Source organism: Thunnus albacares, chromosome 23 (assembly GCF_914725855.1).
Source record: "Thunnus albacares chromosome 23, fThuAlb1.1, whole genome shotgun sequence".
NCBI lineage: Eukaryota > Metazoa > Chordata > Actinopteri > Scombriformes > Scombridae > Thunnus > Thunnus albacares.
Genome location: NC_058128.1, coordinates 15,471,336 through 15,492,332, shown reverse-complemented (window position 1 = coordinate 15,492,332; position 20,997 = coordinate 15,471,336). Strand labels below are relative to the sequence as shown.

The window sequence follows — 20,997 nt, the reverse complement described above, 5'->3', positions numbered from 1 at the left end:
TTTTAAAGTTGATTCTGATGTATGCGTCATCGATTTTTGCTGCAACAGTTTCAGTGTTTCACTCTATGAATTTGGTTGTTGACACTAATTAATTAATTTTCTAGAGGTCAACCAATTCTTGCAGGTTTAACTTATTACAGTAGGGTAAAATGCTCCACAACAAACAGCTGCCTTGACAGCATATTTGCGCACAGCCACAGACTACATTAATTGGTCTCCCATCACTTGAAAGTCCCTGAGGATTTGCTCCCTCGCACAAATAAAACCCAGGCTTACATTTGGCATGTTTGTTTGCCCTCATGAATTAAGAATTAGTATATCTTCAAACCTGAGACGCAGTGATAAACATAGGTGAAAATTTCCACTTTCATTTCTGTGGCTGACTCTATGTCATCGGTGTCTCTAATTAGAACAAACAAGCTGTTTTTCAGATGGGGTCAGTGTGTTGTGGCTCCCCTCTATCCTGACATCTGAGCCACGAAAACAACAAGTCCGCAGATCTCTATAATGAATAAGAACCTGTACCATTAGGTTGCTCCTCTGGGTGTCAAATCACTTTGAAGATGACTAATTGTGAAAGTTCTCTGACACCACAGTGTTCTCCATCTGAACGTGAAAGAATAGTTCATTTCTTAAGGTCCAAGAGTCAACCATCAGTCCATCAGTCATTAGTGACTGTTCATTTTAAAAATTGTCACATGACGAAAAGGATTTTCTTCACCAAGAAAAACATGAAGGCCAGTTTAAAGAGTATAATACTATAAAATAATCCAAATGGTTGCATATTTACACATCCAGCACACATGGAGCAACATTATTATAATATTTCAGCAACAGACTGAAATATTCTTAGTGCACTGGAAGCGTGTAATAGTGCATTGAGAACTCAATTATAGACTAAACCTATTTGATAAGATGAGGATATTGTGCAGTAAATAGAAAAAAATAGAATAGTTATTCTCATATACTTGGAATTTATTGCAAAGAATATTGTTTATCTGTCCCATTGCCAACAAAAAGAGGCATATGAATGGGGCGCATCATATCTATAGCTACATTCAAAGCAATCAGACAGAAACACTATGCTAAATGATTAAGTTTCATTCTTTAAAGGTTTCTGCTCCTCTGCACTGATAACGAGTCTGGGGCAGTGCACTGTAAAATCCGCCTAAACATCAAGAACTGCAAAACCAGCACAGTAATTTATTTCCAATTTCTTTCACATTTTTTATATTCATTCGGATCAAACAGAACAGAAAAGTATCATAATTTATCACACATCAGTGGTGTTTAAGTGGCAGACACTGGTAACTGTGCAGTTTTAAGAAATTACTCAGAGCCTAGTGAAATCTGGCACACTGTGAAATCAACGTCATTGACTATAACCGTTCACAGCAGACACAAAGACAAATTCCATCTGATACTACCTCCAGATTGGAGTTCACCGGTCTTTAAAGAAAGGAGATGAACCAAGCTGTGAGTAAAAGAGAGGAAATATTCATTTCTGCACCCCACGTGAGGTGTGGTATGATATGGCTTTCATTTCTCTGCAGCAATCAAATTTGAGAGTGGAAAAGGCAACAAGCATCCAAAGGCCTGCTGGTAGCTGCGTGCCTCGCAGACAAAGGCGCCGCTGGTGCCCTGCAAACGGCATGCTGCTTTCAGCGGTGCTATGATGCCCTCACTGAGTAACAGGCATAATAAATCAACTGCTGGAGGAGAGATGGAGAGAGGGGGGGGTTTGGAGGGGGGGGGCATTGATGGGAGATGCAGCTTTTTGAGCAAGATGGAGGTGGGATTGGGAGATGGAGGTGTGCTTGGAGCCGGAAGAGAAAGGAGGAAAACATGAGAGACAAAAGGCCTTTTATGTTCCGTTTCAAATTTTGCTTGATTTTCTTCTGTGTTTGCTTTCTACACAGAGCTTCCTGGACAGCTTTTAGCTCAATGCTGCTTTGAAAATGTGCATAGAATATTGGTGTTAGAATCCTGTAGGGAAGCTGTCTTTAATGTCATCCCTATGCAATATAAATCAGCCCTGTTCGTTTGAGTGAGCACGGACAGGAAGCACTGCTATATTTAGGAGGCAGGTTCTCTCCCATGATTAAACACAGAGCACAACAATTAACATTTTAAAGCATCTTCATAGAGAAACATGCATGTTGTCCCTAGCACAGCACATATGGCACAGTCTCTGTTCTACTCTGCTTTCCAATGCCAGCGTTGTTTACTGCATATCTTAAGAGTTTGACACAGTTAGGATGGAACACGAGCTTAAGGTTCAGGGATAATCCCTCAGAGAGAGAGAGAGAGGGGAAAAAAAGAGTAAGATTATGAGAAAATGACGAAAAACCGAGTAACATTCTGCAGGAAAGCAGTGTTTTGGCTATGTTTCAACATAGGTGAAAGGCAAAAAAAAGCAGACATCAATCAAGTGATGACTAGAGTGGGTCCAATACTGATAATAAAAAAAGGCTCTGCATTGCCTAATCCAATGACAATTGCATGCAGTCGCCCTTGGACAAACTAAAAAATAAGACAGATATGCCAAAAAGAAAGAGAATTGGAGGCCCATGCAGATTCACTGTGTCTAGATCCAACACAATTAGCCTCTGATGCTCACTGTCGCAGTACCACAACCCCAGAGAAATGAAGGTGGGCAGAAGAGAAGCTGATGTGCCGTCTAATATATCATGTGTGAGAATGAAACCTGAGGTAGGATCTGTCTTTTGTTCTCTTCCAGACAGAGCGGCCTATTCCCACTCGACGCCACCTCTCCCCTTGCTGTACATATTGCAGAACCTGTTCAGATGGTTGCAGAGGCTGCGATTCCTCTGATTCACACCAAAGTCTGTATCAACACACGCGCATAGAAAAAAGATTATTAAATACTGTATGCTCACAGCAGTCAAAATAAACCATAGTTAAATAGGCACTTCACTAAGCCACACATTTATTTACAGGACATGTCACTTGTAGTAGAGTTTGGTTGGTGTGACTGAAACATATAAATAGAGAATTAGCTATGAAATACCTCAAGTGCTCAACGGGCACGGGTGTACACTCACCTTTCCATTTGTCAGAGGAACCCCAGCACACACACACACACACACACACACACACACACAAACCATTATGAGAATGCAATCACATCATACTGTACCAAACACATATGTACAGTACATGCATGCCTAGGCTCCCATTCAACCCTGCCCATGGGATCATGTTGACTCACTATAGGATGAGCAGCGCTGGAGATGGTGGGCAGACATTTTCTTTTATTGGCCTGCCAAGAAATGTCATTGTACTATCAGTATCAATCGGAGCGATGCTGTTGTCACACATCGTGCTTTATTGTAGCGTGACTGCCAACGCTAGAGTGTATTACCCTCATCCCTCGCTGTTGAAAACATCAAGACGAGACCGGCACATGAAAGAACGCCAGCAGGTATATTTCATTATTTCCCGGAGCATCAACTGCATACGCTGTAGGAGAGCATGCAGTTGATGGCTCTTGCTGCAATCACAGAGGACATACAATCTCCATCTTTGCCAGGTAAGTGTGTAGAGCAAAATATCACATGTGCGGTAACATGCTGTGGTATGTCACACTAAAGCTTATTTTATTTTACAAGATGAATTCTGTTGCTGTCATCAACATTTGTCTATGGATTGTATTGAGGTACACATGCTATGAACAATCTTAAATGGCTCCTCTAGACTTTAGCAAAACTGCCTTTTCATATTGGAATAATTTACAAGACAAACTTCATTTGCCATTGTATCATTCAAACAATACTTCACAAGGAATGGGATTGTTTTTAGTAGACGAGGATATTGTATTGATATTGGATATCTGTTTTTTTTTAAAACTATTTTATTGTGCTACATGTTGACATGCACGTGCTTCACATGCTAACAATTTTAAGCCACTTTGACAAGGTTTTTTTAGTAAAACAGATCACGTGACACTTTCTTGTTAAATAAGTGTTACAGAATTTGTGCAACACAAAGAATCTATAGCCATGCTATTGGCTCTGTAAGGCTGTACTAGCAGTGCCTTGAGCTAAATGCTAACATACTCACAATGCTGTTGTTTAGCATTTATAATGTTTTCAATGCTCCCTATATTAGCGTGCTAGCATAGTAACATTTTCTATTTAGCACAGTTCTAGTAGAGCTGAGGCTGACAGGACTGTCACTAAAAAATAAAAATAACAACCGCATAGTGGGGTTTGAATGCTAGTCATGGATCACTCAGGTCAGCAGGTTTCTGTTGGGATCATGAATTTTTTCACTGAATTTCATGGCAATCCATCCAGTAAAGTTTGAGATACAGTATTTCAGTCTGAACCAAAGTGGTGGACTGACAAACCGACATTGCCACACCTTTAGTCAAGCCGCTAGTATGGCTTAAAATAAATCATGTGATTTGCTAGTACGCTTTCAAGTGACATTTCCACTACTTCTCCCGTCTGATGAAGACACACTACTTAATCTACATTTGCTCACATGACAATACTCCAGGGCAGCTGAAATAGAAAGGGGAGCTTGTGGGGAGTTGGAAAGAAGAGAGAAAAAAAAAAAATCAAAGGATCAGATCAGTACTGTGCTAATCTCATTGCCATTTAGACCAAAATTGATTTCCATAGGAAGGAACCCCGGCCTCTGGGTCTCCTCAGTCTCATCGTTCAGAGCCTGTGGCCTTATTCAATAGGAGCTAAAGGCCAGCCTGGTGTTTATGAGGGAGGTAATTAGCTTAGTGTCTCGCCATGCTAAGTAGCAGCCCCTCCAAATCAATCCAGTCACTGTGACCCACTCTACAGGGTCACCTGCCTCTATTACTGACTGAGCAGAGGAAGTAGTAGTAGTATTAGTAGTGCACTTTTGCATCCTATCTATTAACAAATCGTTGCACTTCAGCAGCATATTTCTTGAACTTGTCTTTTTAATTATTAAGAGCTGTGACCAAAACCATTTCTTTAAGCTAGAGAGGGGTACGCAGGAGCTGAGTTCATCATTATCGTGAAAGTGTTATAGATGGACATGGGCAAACGGATGGAGGAGTTGAGGAACAAAGCAAAGAACACAGCAACAGGCAGTTGAAATATTTACTGTCCACCATACTACCCTCAAAAAGTCCACAATGGAACAAAAAAAGTAGTATCCATGGCATGTACACTTTCTGCTAACCATCAGAAATAACTGTTATGTGACCTTGAAGGTGAAAGTGATGACAAAATGATGATTGATAAATGTCCAAATTTTCAATTTATTGCTCAACTAAGACTGAATAAACTATTGAGTGTCTTTTGTATAGGGAGTAATGAATGAGTGAATGATGGTGTGATTTTGAACAAAGCCTCAGGAGGGAAAAAAAGTTTGAAAATAACAGTTTGAGCCTCTATCATACACTGAAGCCATGGCAACAGTGATCATGGTGGGAATGACATCTGAAAAAACAATTATCTTATATCTATAGATTGAACTTTCTGTTTGGCTTCATGTGTTAGTGGAGGCAAGCTGAGTGCCTGTGAGAGATATCTTTGGCAGTCTAAGTAAATAAATGGCATCATTAAACCAACAACTATATCGCCCATCCATCGTAAACTGTCAAAAGCCTTTTCTGGTGCAAAGGACCAACAACAAACTGACGTGCACACCCTTTTTGCACTCATGTCAACCTCTATACCCTGAAATATGAGAGACAGGCAGACACATTGATACAGAAACTGATAAATAGGCATATAAAGCAAAGGCTGTGGAGGGTATTCACAGTCTGAGGGGGTAAACAGACAGAGCGAAACCACAAGAGAAAAAAGAAAAATCGAGGTGCTAAGAGCTGAAAGGTCCTCCAATCTTACCGGGCAGCTTGCTGTACTGTAAATATGTCCCACTTGGTGGGAATCAGTGTAAAAGGCAGCTAGCAGCTGGTGCTTAGCGGGGTCCTGCTGGCCCAAGCCCACAGCCGCCCCGGCTCACTGATGAAGACAGATGGATTGGGCCACAGCCCCGACGCAGGAAACACCCCCCCAAGCCGGCAGATTAGAGCCAAGCTTCCGATGGAGCCCGATAACCCGCTGAGGGAGAGAGAGCAGACTGGGCAGAGAACTAACACTCTGTACAACGGCGCCTCTTCACATGAACTTTTGAACCAAGAGATGATTTGGAATGAGGTTGGCTGAATGTCAATGGTTAAGTGAAACATGCACAAGCAAACGGCAGAAATTTTAGGAAGTGTGAAAAGTTATCAGCAGGTAAATAAACAGCGTCCCATGTATCCAACTCATTTTAGGTGGAGACTGATCATTAGTGCTTGAATGAATGATATTTAATGCCAAGGTTACTTTCAAGAACGCATTACACGCTCCAGTAAACTGACGCTGTAGACCAATAACACCCTGGCGCTATGTTTACACAGAACTTCCAGGTAACACTGTGCATAAAGGTCATGTTGGGTGTGTTGTTCCTCATAACTCACAAACTAAACCAGCAGACTGTTAGGTTCATTTATAAGCCTTTTTATTTTTCCTTTCTCTAAAAACCCCTTTCTTTACACCATGGATGGATGAAATCCAAACGATGGAAAGTTAGCTATGAACGCTACAAGTTACTAATGGTGAGAGAAATGTCCCTTTCATGCAGTCTTGCTGTGTTAGAGAAGGCCTCTTCTGCTGCTTAACACAGAAAAGTCATACTCTATTTAACACATTGCATGTATTATTTATTTTGCAGTAAACAAATGGAAATCATTAAATAAGCCACCCACTAAACAATAAATGAGCCAATTAGAAAGTATAAGTGGGAAGTTTTCTTATTTATAAGATGGTATAGGACTCTATGTTTCCCCTTGGATTACTGTCAAGGAGTTGTATGCTCAGGAAAATCCAATTTGTTTTTTTCTGTAGGATCCTAATATTTAACTAAAATACCACCTCTCTGAGATAGCCTCATGTTAATCTGTGTTAAGGTTCATGATATAAGTAGCTTATATTGCTGGCACTCTGAGAACCCACGCAGCTCATTATTTTTAAATACACTTTTTTTGTTCGTTGCTGGCTTCACTGCTACCACTGCTTTGTGTCAACAACAGTTTGCTCAGCCTGCTGCTAATGTTTAATGCAACTGATGTCAAGCCGGACGCCTTGAAAATGTCACATACAGCTATGCAAAAATCATACAAGGCGGGCCAGCCAATATAGTACACCACTTTACCAAGCTCTTCACAAAATTAAACTCATATCACAACACTTGAGTAAAATAGGTTTGTGAAAGCACAACACACATATCATTTTTCTAATTTTACATCCACCATTCCATGTGCACTGAAGCAACATGGCGGTCAGTGCTGGATCACTGATCATGAGACCAGTGAACCATGAGAAATCTATACTGTTTGGGATGAAATGCATGCAAAAAGGTATTACCACTAAATGACCACAGACACAATATCTGCATATTCAGCTTGAGATACAGTGTGTACAAACATGTCTTTTAAAGCACCTCTACAAAAAAAAACCCTTGTGCCGAGACTAAGTGACTGCAAAGGGCTAAGCTGGTATAGCTTCAGTAGTCCTGGGAGGATAGTTTATCGATCCGTAAAGCCCCTGCTAGGTGTGTTACAGTTGGCTCAGGCGCACCTCTGATTGACTTAGTGTGATGTGAGCATAATTAAGACTGCAGCACATTAACAGATGGCTGCAGTATCACACTGAGAGCGAATGAGAGAGAAGATGCCTGGTGTGAAAATTATAGCATACCAGAGTGTGTGCAGTACAGTGTAGATGCTAACTGAAGTTCTCCGACTCAGTGTATGTGTGCTGTGGTGTCTTTTTAAAGTTAGTCACAAAGTACTTGTATTTACAAAATACTATCTATGGTATTTTACTAATAGAGAGAAATAGAACAGGTAAGTGAATTGTCAATCACAGCTGTCAATCATGCCCACACAGCAGATATAAAAGCCTACTATAATTGGTAATCACGAAGATAATCATTTCATTCTCTTTGGCGGCACCATATGGCATTAAGTGGTAATTGTAGGTGTGTTTTTGGACCTCACTCCCAGAGATCCAAACAGCGTCGATGTGTGACGTCATGCTAGCAAAAGTGAATTGAAGAGCAATCTGTTGCGTTAGGTCTGCCTACCCTTTCTGGCGGATCAACCACTGAGTGATGGAAATTTTGTTACAATTGTTAAATTAGCATTTTGTATTCATTATGCCTTTTGTGTGTTTTAGTTTTACTCTTTCTTATGTCATTAAACCCGTGGACAATGGACAACTGTCTCCAGGGTCGTGATGTCAGGACAGAGTTTGTCTAACTGCCAAGGTGTATCACAGCACATATACTGAGGGCAGCATATTAACAGACATTTATTTAAATGAAAATCTTCGAGATTATAACTTTAAATCTTATTAAGAGAGCAATCATTTTCACACACTTATTAGAGTGCCTGAATTTAGTGATTGAGACCATAATGACCTCTTGAAAAAAAAAAAACATTCTCTAGACATGTTTACGCTTTTTCAGTGGGAGTCAATTGGAGCCAGGGATTTTTTGGAGCCAGCAAATAGCGTATGTCGGTGGCATTGCACTTCGAGGTACTTCCACATTGGCTTCTTAAGTCATGGTAGTTGCTGTTTGGTTTTTAACAAGACTATGTGTCTTTAGCTGAACAGCAGCTACTGTGGTCACAAAAGGCAATTAGCCTACCTTAATTGTATTCTTTTTCAAATCATATTTATATGTCTTTAACCTTGTGCATCTTTTAGATCTCATCTTGCCTATTAAAAAGGTACGATAGATAGGTAGAAGAGAAGAGTCATAAATTCAGCAATTTCACAGTAATGTCAGTTACAGAGCACTATTTAAGTTTGCTAATATTAAATTAGAAGTTTGCTAACAAGTGAGAATGTATCAAACATTGCATGTCCTCATAGGTAACATCAAAACATCATGTGTCTGTTTTGTAGCCTAAACTTTACAACAACAAAAAAATGGCGCAAGATGAAAATCCATCAACTTTCCTGGAACTTTATTGAACAAGATGACTTAAATGGCAGGTCTAATCATTGTGTTTACTTCTGTTTTCCAGGTTTATTCAAGCTTTCATTCTTCTTGCCTTTTGTTTAGTTCTGCCTCATCCAAATAGGATAAAAACTTTATAGAGGAGAGGAACCTCAGGGAGCAGATGAGAAAACAGTAGTCACAATTCAAGCCACATACAATTTGATGACATGACCAGAAAAATCAATAGGAATTCATTGTGAGAAACCCCCCCAGAGCTTCACTGCCAGAACAAAAGAACAATTCTGTGCTGTCTAACTGAAGCGGCAATAGCCCAGTAAACTCATTCTCCTGCAGGAATCAAACCATGCGTGCTCAAGCAGTGCATTATCCTTCCTGTGGCTTACCCCCCGCCGCAAGCCCCCCCCCACCCACCTTCATCACATACTTGGGCTTCTGACAGTGTTTTCTTTTGAAACACCATTTATAATTTGAGAGCAGTCAAAAACAAGCTGCACAATGAAAAGTATGCAGAATGCCATAGAAACAAAAGTCTTTCTGCTGTTCTTTTGGCAGCCAGTTAGCTGCTTTTGTTGAACTCTGCAGAGAAGGCATAACCACTTTGTAAATTCAAAGGAGATTCGCGCAGCTGCCGTTAGCTCTGCTGCCAAGCTCTGATTTGAGAGTCTGTATGCTACACAAAGCATTGTTGGATACTAGTGTATATAAGTCTTGAATGTTACATGTATTCACAGGACCAACATATTTTAAAAAAACACCCACTACTTTTAGTGCTCTTACTTTTTCCATGTACAGCGACGGTTTCTACAAAGTGTACGCTGCAAAGTCTGTGTTCTGAAATCTGACCCCTCTCGACTGCGCTGCTACCGAAAACCTCTTCTTCCAACTTCTAAAATTATTCTGTATTCCCCTGTGGTTCTTTCTCTCACAGCTTCTTTACTGTTCTCTGGCTCAAATATGGATGGATTTCACTACTGACTATACTGTACACTATGGTTTGTTCATCTCTGGGGCCTAAAATTTCCAAATATTAAATGGTTTAGCAAGCAAGGGTGTCTTTCCCAGTCAACAGAGTCCAGAAGGCTAATGCAGCATTCATGTCATATCAGAATTATCATAATTATGAATTTCCGATTTGCAAATTGCGCTCACGTCAACATCAAGGTCCCAGTTATGATTGGAATTTTTTTCTGAAAGCTCCAATATGTCTAACTTCATATTATGGAAGTACCTGAAGACCAAACAAACATAGAAGCGTCACATCAGTCAAAGACAGATGTTCACTGTAATAAACCCACATTTAATTGTGTGGTGTTATATTGTCAATTAATCTTTACACAACCGACTCTATAATCATATGCTAACAGTCCTGATGACATGAACACTTGTAAGTTAACAATCTGTCCATACCATAAATGACATAAATGACATGAACATGGCATCAGCTCGATGACAGTCTAAACCAAACGTCCTTTCAGGTTGTTACAACTAAATTGAAACTTATTGCCTATTCCACTTATAATTCTATCAGAGTTCTGTGGTAAAACACCTGCAGCAGCTGCTCATATGAGGGAAAATTACATTAAATGTAACATTATCTAAAATCTGAAAAAGTTATGATTTCTATTATAAATGTCTGTTATTGTTACTCTGGTATTGACTCTAGCCTAATTATACAGATAAAAAAGAAGACTGGAGGCAATAGGATCAATACACTAGCTTTATGACAATTGGGTTGGTTCTAGGCTTCGATTGGGCTACTTTTTGTCAGTCCTATCTGGCAACACTGCTAATGCACTTGAATACAGTCTTCCACCAGTCTACAATGAGGAGCATCATGAAAACAGTGTAACTTCATCAGACTGAGCAGTTCTTTAGAGCTTCAGAAATAGCTTACACTATAGTAAGTGACATTAGCATTACTGTAAGTGACTTTAGCACCAGCGATTTTGAACTAGTTATAATCCAAGTCTAATTACTGTAAAACTTGTTGTCCTTTACTGTTTTTTGTATCAACCCACAATATTACAGCGATGAAATGCCTCCTAAAAAAGAAGACAGTGGACATAAGGAGCTTTTTCTCTAAAAGACTGTACACAGAAAGCAAGAACTGTAGGTAGCTATGTACATATTAGAATGTAAGCTTTCTACACTTAATAACTAACTGAGTTGACAGCCTTATATTTTCCTGTACAGCAGGCTTTCATTTTTTTTTCTTCCTGCAAACTGTTTCTCCAATTTGTATGATTTTAGCTGAGGGAAACATTGGAAGCAAGCAGTTGAACACAAACAGTATCATGTGTGATTGTCCCGATTATGTCACTCTCCATTCATGGCGGTTATCCCTTTAAGCATATTAAATTATACTCTCTCTCAAGCTACTCTAGCCCGAAGTACTCCACTTTACACTGGCAGAGGTTTACTTTCCTACTGCCCCCTGAGCTGGTTTTTTAACTCAACAGCAAACCCTTATGGGGGATAATGCTTAAAAATCTTACCTGACCTTATGTTTATTCATGTGTGTAGGAGAAACAAGAAAGGCCTCTTCACAGCCAAACTAGCCAGGCAGAACTAAGGCGATCACCCAAGAGAGCAGAGACGGAGAAGGCCTAACATTTAATTAAATATCCACCCCACAGAGAATGAGGCTGGGTGACAGCAAGGTTAGATAAGGGCAAAAGAGTACCTTTTAACATGGCTGGCCTGATGCGAGTCTCGATGTAGCTGCCCTCTGGTCCGGCTACATGGACTACTGAAGCACAAGGGCTGGAGTGGAAGCCAGGATCGACGCTCAGCAGGCACGAGAGCTCAGTAAACAGGGTCACCATTTTTTCTGACCTTCGGAGGATGAGTCACTGGGAAGGATAGGGGTGTATGAAAATGAGAGAACTGCAGCAGTGTGGTTCAAGTGTTGGTCTCAGATGCAAAAGGGACTGCATACCTTTTTTTATTTTAAATAAAATGCCTCCAGTAGTATTTATGTCATTTACCAAAGTTGATATAAATTCATTTAATTAATCACTGTTTGGTGAAAACATATCTTCAAAATTGTGTTTTTCCATCAGAGTGTAAATGCATTGAAAACTTTTGATTTAGGTTAAAACACACAAATCACTAAATTCAGAGTTCTGTGGTTTAGTTTATAAGATTGGAATCAAAACAGTATGTACCCTGATATACAAGGTGTAATGAATATAGTCTGGTGTGATATTTAAGTCTAAAGTTCAAGTGCAGACTGTGTTCCACTGATTCCTTTTATAAAAAACAAAACCATCTTTAACTTAGAATCTAAGATGAATGTACAGTGGAAGAGCTACACTGTGATGTGCAAAGGTTTTTTTCAAAATCGCAATTTTCAAGCAACTTCTAGCCTTTAAGCTTACAGAGACTTGAGCTTGTACTGTTCTTCAGGGTTTCTACTTTGTTTAAAGCATACTTAAGATTCTGCTATTTTAAAAGCTTTAATCCAACATAGAGGCAGACAAAAATATTAAAAAGCACCTTTTTTGTTGTGTTAAAAATTGTTTAATGTACATGCAGATAACAAGAATCTGGTGACATCAGTAAATCTAAAACATGATTAATGTTTTCAATCAGTTTTATGCCCAGTATTTTGTTTTATGCTGATAAATTTTGGGGTGATGGTATTACTGCCAATGGTAGGAACATGATTAACAAGTTATATAATTAGTACTAGTAATACTACAGTTGTAAGTATATGACACCCACAGAAGGTGTTTTCTTGCTTGTTTTCTGACAAACAGTATGGTCTGTATTTTTAAACATACAGTAATTTTGAGATTATGTTTTAAATGCATTGTTCCTACAATTATCAATTTTTAAGGTTTCATTTCATGTATTTTGTCTGTTATATTGGTCTTGTTTTAAGGTGTGTCACTTATTGTCTAAACAAAGAATTAAATTGTTTATTTACCAGTATAAAGTACTTTTCTTTATGGAAGATATTTACTTTGCCACAAAGTGTGATAACAGATTGAATGTTTAACATTCAAGTCATTTTCCTACATCTAGTTAGCTCAAAGGTTGAACCCTGCCCTACACCTTCCTGCAGTGGTTTTAGAAAAATACTGCACAAATCTGCACATATCTCTTCCAAGAACGCATGCGCACACACACACACACACACACACACACACACACACACACACCTGCATTTCCCTGATCTCTTTTTATCTTGTACTCCTCTTCAGCATTCAAAGCATTTGGAAATCTGAAACTAGCAGACAACTCCCCATTCAGCTGAGGCAATAGTCCTCCTCTGAGGACAGCACAAGTCAAAAAATTAAACTTCACTCATCGTGCCATTAAAAACAACCTGCAGTATTTGAAGCTGTCAGGTGAAAATCCCCCATAAGCTGCTGAACACAACAGAGCAGATATAGGAGTGAAGCAGAAAGATAAAACACGCCATCTATTCTTGTGAGTTTCCCTTTGAAACTTCTCTTCAGTGTGCCTCTGAGATGGAGGTTCTTTGCTCCCTGCAGTGCTGCTCCAGCTTCTCCTCTCCCTGGAGAGATGTGCAGAGCGAGACAAACACCTTGGGTTTCTCTGCGGCTGTGTGTTCTCCAAAATTCGCCTCAGGCAACTTTAAATTAATACCTAGCACTGCCCGTCCCCTGATAATTATATATCATCACCCATGAATGCTATAAACGGAGGATGTTTAGTGCTTGTATAATAGGGCTAAACTGCTCTGAGAAAACCTTGTGCTGGATGTAATGAATGCTGCATCTTTTAGAAATGTGCTGAACATCTTTACAATTACAGGCAGCTCTGCAGGTTCATAATATTTACATGCTGTTACAGTTGCGTGCCTGCCAGCTATGCTTCCTTTTGTTGTAAGGAAGCTATCTGTGCCCACAAATGCAAAATGTCAACGTCTGGGATCAGCAGAAATTTGTTGCCTGCTTAGCTCTCTCCTGTCCTTTAACCGGGCTTTGTTCCCCGCTACTACAAGCAGAATGCGGCTCTTCTCTCAATAATGGGCAGATTGACAAGCCCGTGGAGGTTTGTAACTGACAACAATTCTCCCAGGCATGCTGAATGGCGGTGGCATGTCTCTCCTGTTGCTGCAATATGTGCCCTCTGTTGCAAGGAGACTCTGCGATTAGCGGGGAATTCATTCCTGACATGATAATTGCTGTCAAATTACAGCCAACCACCAACAATTATGATGAGAGCTGACAGGTGAAGTGTGCTCGTCCCCCGATCACCGCCCCGCACACACGGTATGTTTATAGGGAATATAATATGTAGTTAGGGAATACACACAATTTGCACACACAATTCGCAATTGTTCAAGGTCCCATGGTCAAGCACTGCAGTTCCATCAACACACAACCGTTGTGCTGATTATACAGCCAGAGCAGTCTTCAGTTCAACTGTGGCGGTGGGGTAATTAGATGCTTTGTGATGAACAGGGAACTTGCTTCCCTGTGTGAATGTGTCTTCTGTTACTACACAACAGTTACTCATCCACTGCCTCTGAACCGCATGTACCAGAGGGAGATTTCTCCAGGCTTTGCCACTTTGCTCGGCTGTCCAATCATATATAATTTATGGAGAGGAGCAGATTAGAGAGCGAGCTAATTACATCTTTATGTAGAATAAAATTTAGTGTCAATCTGGCTGGCACAAACTGAAATTGGACATTAATTTAAACTTTTAAGAATAACTTCTCCAGCTTACCTGGTCATGATTGTTTCTACAAAGACATAAATCATGATTTGGTCATTTCATTTATTGGTGGTCCTGTCTTCAGTGCAACAACTACGCAAATGTAGGAGTTTTACATAATACATAGGTATAAATTATACAAGACAGTTCTTCAAACATTGCATCAGTCCTAAAAATAAGTCTCCAATTTACTTTGGAGAAATGACCATGTGCCTTGTTCACCAACCAAGAGTTTTTACCTGAAAGTAGATTCTCTGTAGCATTGCCGATGATGGTTTTTGGAGGGAAAATGGTCACCAACTTCCTGTATATGAAGGCCGACATAATAATTCAAGTTACTTTTTTGTACTTTCACTTTGCCTTAACAAGACTAACATGTCTCCAATCATGGTAAGCAACTCTGTGGAGCTGCACAGCATTTAGCTTTGAGCTACATGTTAACGTTAGCTTGCTAACATGCTCACAATGACAAAGCAAACATACCGATGTTTGGCAGGTGTATAACCATGTTCAACAGCTTAGTTTAGTGTGTTAGCATGTTAAAATGATGGGAATGTCATTAGTTTTACTGTTCTTCAAACATTGCAACAGTCCTAAAAATAACTCTCCAATTTACTTAAGAGAAATGAATTGCCAGTGATGGTTTTTGGAAGGAAAATTGTCACCAATTTCCTGTATATGAAGGCCAACGTAATAATTAAACAGTTTTTTAACTTTTTTGTACTTTCATACTCTAGCTGTGGACTTCTACTTTGCCTTAATAAGACTATCAACATGTCTACAACCCCACTAAGCAACTCTGTGGAGCTGCACAGCATTTAGCTTTGAGTTACATGCTAACGTTATTGCTAACATGCTCACAATGTTCAACACTTTAGTTGAGTGTGATAGCATGCTTAAATGATGGGAATGTCATTAGTTTTACAGTTATTTTGTTAGTAAAAGTATTGGACCAAAGAGTTAAAAAAAAAAAAACCTTGACAGTCTAGCATTGTCACCTCCAGAGCCACTCCATTAGCTAAAAATCATGACGACAGCATATGAAAAACTCAAGACACTCATCAGCCAGGCAGACATTTCTCCGTTCTCTGTTAAAGAGTGGCTGAGATTGACACATTGAGAATTGCTGGTTCACCTTAAAAGTCAGTCCACCTTAAGTGAGCCTGGTCAAGTTAAGCTAACGCATTGATGCTAACTTCGGGGCTTACCCCTTCGATAGATGAGCATTTTCTCTGCCTTGAGGAGCTGCAGCATTTATTAACTGACACACAGCCTGTACTGTACATTTACTGCCAGATTGACAACTTACTGCTACACTTTTCCTCTGCTCCGCTCGCTTTCACGTCACGTTTCTGCCGCTCGCGCAACTACACGCGCTGCCTTATGCCTTAACGGAGCTACGCTTCTCTTGTACCTTTCACGTAGAGGGAGGATGACTAAAAAAAAATCCACAATAACGAAGGGTGTTATTGTGCTCGTACAGCGTACGAGTGAAAATCATTAGTAGCCCGTTGATATTAATGATCGTCTGAAACTTTAGCAGCAGCGGTGCGCCCCTGCTGAATGAATACAGGGGAAACACTGGGTATGATGACTTTCAATTTCTAAATATTAAAACCAAAACATTGCAAATTGGTGAGTGAAATTCATTTCGGTGTGTGATTTGATACTAGTGTTGTTTCCGTTTTCCAGTTCCAAACAGCTAACCAGTTTCCTCGAAAGATCAATGTTGCCTTTTAAAAGTCCCACAGGTAAAGTGTTTTAATCACTTATTAATGATCACAGACAAAAATAATTGATCTTGCCTGATCAATGGGTCAATCTATTTAGTTAGTCCCAAGAAAACAGTACTTTACCTTGACAAGTTTGAATACAGTACCATGCTGTGCTGTCAACTGGTGATGGATTTACAATCCAGGTTTCCCGCCAAGAATTGCTAATCATTCCTCTTCTTTAAATCACTTCCTGCTTCCATCCAGACCAGGAAGTGAACCAAAAGGTGTGGCCATTTAAAGGGACATTTCTGGCATGATTTTTGGTTTCACAGATTATGTTAAGGACTCCTCATTTTTAGTTCAATAACCGTTTGTTTTTTGGTTGTTTTTTTTGTTTTTATTCAAATTAATAAATCACAGTTTAACATACTGTTCTACTTTTTGTGAATGTGTCCAATAAAGTCTTTACATTAGTTTACTTTTCAACAGATACAATTTAGTGCTCTATTTGTTTGTTCTTGTTTTTTAGTATCCCCAACATATTATGCTAAATTGCCACCATTGTACCATTGTTTGCTAGTATGATACACAAGGGAAGGACTATTATATGTAGTGTTACATAAACTGCAACCAACTTTCACCTTTTTTGATAGCCATCTTTCATCCTTGTGCTACCTAACTACACCTGTAAGCAAACATTTTCATGGTACTGAACGCATTTACCACCATGCGCTTCCTCAAATACACAAACTCACCAGCAATTTCCTTAAATTGTTATCAGTTCACTTTGTGTTCACCAATCCTATTAGTGCCTGTAAATCCTGTTAGCGTGGTGAAGATGTAGACTACTTTGTGGCTCATGAAGTCACCCTCTATTTATTTTCTCCTAAAGTGAGTGGTTTCACTTGAACAGTGCAACATGCACTGAACTTTACATGATCTGCTTCAGATCCCAAACCAAAAAAGAGATGTGTCCAACTAGTAGAGTTTAATAACACACTGACAACCACATGATCCCTAACTGGCATCCCACCCACAAACAATACAAACCCAAAGTGGTTTTTTGGAGCACTTGGCCAAGGCAGAGACATTGCTGGATGTGGGTTGTGGGTGAGTGTTTTTCCTCAGTGAAACCTCAACACGCCATAAAAGAAGACAAGCTCACAGTAAATCTAATAAACAGAAATCTGTTGTTCAATCCATTTGTATTACATAGGGTAGTTTATTGAACTTGTAAATGTGTTAGGTGTCATAATGCATGACCTTTGTTTTTCTACACTCACAAAACCATAAAAGTTTGAACATTTATAATAATAATTTGCTGCTTCAACAATACATTCAAAGCTGTAAATTGTTATAGCTACATTTTTGTTAAAAACACCATATTTACATTAATTGTAATACACAAATTTAATATTTGGCATACTTACATTAATCTCATTGTATAATTTACAGGTTCTCAAGTACTGATTAATGTGAATATTTAATCTCAAAATTCACAACAAATCAAAGAGTAAATTAACCATACAAAAATGAAACATACAAACAATACTAAAGCTAACCCCCCCCCGCCCCCACCACCCCATCTCAAAAAATGTTTCACTGAATTTAAGATTGATGATTATTTTATGCCAAAATGTCCTCTATTTTACAAAACAGTGTGAAATCTGTCTGCCATAGAATGCTTACTTCACAGCAGCAATGCGGTTGAACTGGGCAACTTTTTATAGTGCTGTCAACTCATATCTATCTTTCTATTCAAACAGAAAGCAAATCACAGCTGTACAAATATTTGACAATGATTAGTTTGTAAATATTTTTCCAATAGAGTGTCAGTCCTCACGCGTTTTAAGGTCACTGCTGACAGTGAAACTCTTGTTCCAATTACTGCTTTGTCAAATAGAGAATTCATAATAACAGTACTGGTCATATTACAGATGATAAAACCTTGTTTGTGCTTGTCTAGAGTTACATCTGATCAGTAGATTATAGTTTAATTAGGATTTTTGGGTGTCAACTTAAAATCACTTTAAAAATTCTTTCTTCAAATCTCTTAAAAATGTTTTTTCAGGTGAGCAGTTCCGAAGCTTCTTGATTCCAGGTCCCAAAAAAAGTTTCTTTACAGCACATTGTACATTTTCCTTTGGCACAATACTTGGTAACCCCCCCCCCCCCCACCTAAAGATCTGTTGTCTTGTACATCATGCAGGAGGAATAGGGTGTGTTCACATAAATGGCAATGGTCAATGGCAAACTCCGAGTTCTGAGCAAAGCATGCATTGTACCTACATATGCCTTTGTGTTTGGTCCACGGTTCATGGTTTTATTGCTGATGGGGTCAATCTTCACTTGTTTGATAGGTAAGAGGCTGATTTAAATATCCTAGAGAAGGCATGGCAGTAGAGTGGTTTGTTAAGGTGGCAATAACTCAAAATTGCTGTCATTACTGTGCCGAAGTTTACCAAATATTTTATTTTGAGTGAAAATGTCATGGTACAGTCAGGCTTAAAATGTAGGTATAACAGCAGCTTATGAGTGTAGAGAGTATTTAATGGTAATAAATTTAGAGTACAAATTCTAAGTGACTTTGTTGTACCATTGCGTGTGTGGATATGACTATGGGAACACACCCTTGTCTACTACACTTTACTGAAATGCATACTCGAGGCCTCTAGCACCTTTTTTAGCCATACAGTGTACAAATGTACAGAGTGGTTACAAAAAAAAAAAAAAAAACGTGCAAGACTCACGGATAAAAGACTCTGTTTCCAATACTTAAGGCAAAAACAATTCTCATATATACCAATATACATATATTTGAGATTATTACATCTATCAAAACTGTGTTTTTCTAGAGTGTTCTGGTAAACATATGTTGCGACTGACTGTGGTGACCTGTTGTATGTACTAGAGCTAAAAGTGCGGAATGACTAAGTCAAAGTCAATGCAATGCCCTCTAGTAAATACAAAAAGAGACTTTCATTATTTGACAGTGTCTTCAGTTTTGTGACTGCCTGTCAATCTATAGGCCTGCGTCTTTTATTGGAGTGTAGGTCAGGAATGCCAAGCTGAAGATCACAAAAAAAACAAGTGAGTGCCCAGTAGAAAAGTGCAAAATACGCCAGTGTGTTTCTTCCACCTCCTGCCACGAGCCTCAGCCCTCCACCCAAACCAGCACCTATAGCTGGGACACCTTCCTGGGCAGAGGCCTTGGTCTGGGGACTCGGGGGTCGGAGGTTCCGTCCAGCTTCATGCTGCCTGTGCGGAGCTGGTGAGGCTTAGGTGGCAGGGCTGGGGGGTCCGTCTGTGGGGGGATGGAGAGACTGTGGGGCAGCGGCACAGGCCTGCGAGGGTTGTTCCTCTCGTACACGCTATAAGGGGGCGGTGTCTTGTTCTCTCTGCGGATCGGCTCGTCCGAGCTGCTGGAGACAGAGTTTGGCAAGGTTGTGGGTGGAGGCAGCGGGTGGGTCGGGTGGTCACCTGTAGGTAATTCAGTGCCCGACGCCTCCGACACACTGCAGCGACTGAGGGAGGAGATGCCACTACTGTAGCTGCCGGACAGGACGGGGGAGTTGGAGACCAGGCTAGTAGACTGGCACTCGGTGGGCGAAGGGGTGAAAGGTGGCACTGTGGTCTAGAGGGAGAGAAAGAATGACAGGAAATCATAAACTTTCCTTTTCTCATGTCTTGTTTAAATTTTCATTGCACAGACCAGTGATTCACCATCTTTTTGGCTAATGACCCCTTGAAAAGAAGCAGCTTAGAGCTGAAACAATTAATTGATAATTGACAGAAAATTAATCAGCAACTATTTCGATGATCATCAATCAAAGTATAGACCATCTTAAAATGCTCTGAAAATCTGTTTTTGCTGACCTCCAGTGCTTTACCGTGCTGCAATGATGCAGAGGTGTACTACAGGGTGTGTCAGTACACTATGACATCACTGCTTGGTGTGGTCAGAGGTAAGATGGACTTGAAATGTTCAACTAGAGAGTGGAGTAGAACTGATTTTCAGCCTGATGTTATTACTTAAGTCATTTTCCAGCATAAATGCCAAACAATACCTGTTGCAACAATTTTCTGCTTTTCATAGTCTTTTGTGCAATAAGCCGATTATATTTTATGTTTGTTTTGGATGTTGGTCAGACAAAGCAAGCAATTTGAAGGCTCTGGGAAAATCTGATGGGCCTTTTTTCTTTTCTTTTGTTTTTCTTTTCTTAGACCATACAATTAATCAATTAAATAAGAAAATGATTGGTAGATTAAGTGATAATTAAAATAATTGTTTTTAACAGCCCTGAAGCAGTTTCTACCAATTAGTTCAACAAAAGAGGGATTTTGCTATTTAAGTTGTTTTATATGAAGGATTGAAGTGGTGAATGTAGAAAGTATTTCACAAGAAAAAGGCCAAAAATTTCAGTGAAGTCAGGAAAAAAACAACAACTTTATGTAACAGAATCTTTTTTTCTGTGATCCACTCAGATTAATATTGGGACCCTTTGGGGGGGTCATGACTCACAAGTTAGGAACCACTAGTATAAAGAATGAACAAAAC

General features: G+C 39.6%; 1 protein-coding gene and 1 long non-coding RNA gene across 23 annotated transcripts in view; both read right to left on the bottom strand.

Moving 5' to 3' along the window:
* Positions 1–16,692, bottom strand: part of LOC122974879 — a 218,118-nt gene extending 201,426 nt beyond the window's left edge. For 7 of the 17 annotated variants that reach the window (XR_006400486.1, XR_006400481.1, XR_006400474.1 and 4 more), the window contains exons 1-3: positions 16,581–16,687; positions 14,964–15,028; positions 11,714–11,882 (exon numbers count right to left, since the gene is read on the bottom strand). This is a non-coding gene — a long non-coding RNA (uncharacterized LOC122974879). Of the gene's footprint in view, positions 1–957; positions 2,849–9,017; positions 9,179–9,447; positions 11,599–11,713; positions 11,883–14,963; positions 15,029–16,580 lie in introns of those variants that run through there. The other 10 variants (XR_006400478.1, XR_006400477.1, XR_006400475.1 and 7 more) reach the window with 6 other exon arrangements.
* Positions 16,693–17,641: 949 nt separating this feature from the next.
* The window catches only part of dock4b (dedicator of cytokinesis 4b), a 120,114-nt gene continuing 116,758 nt past the window's right edge, over positions 17,642–20,997 (bottom strand). For all 6 annotated transcript variants that reach the window (XM_044342927.1, XM_044342932.1, XM_044342930.1 and 3 more), the window contains one exon: positions 17,642–20,073. In XM_044342927.1, coding sequence (XP_044198862.1) covers positions 19,618–20,073 — 456 coding nt within the window. In that variant the 3' untranslated portion in view covers positions 17,642–19,617. The remainder of the gene's footprint in view (positions 20,074–20,997) is intronic.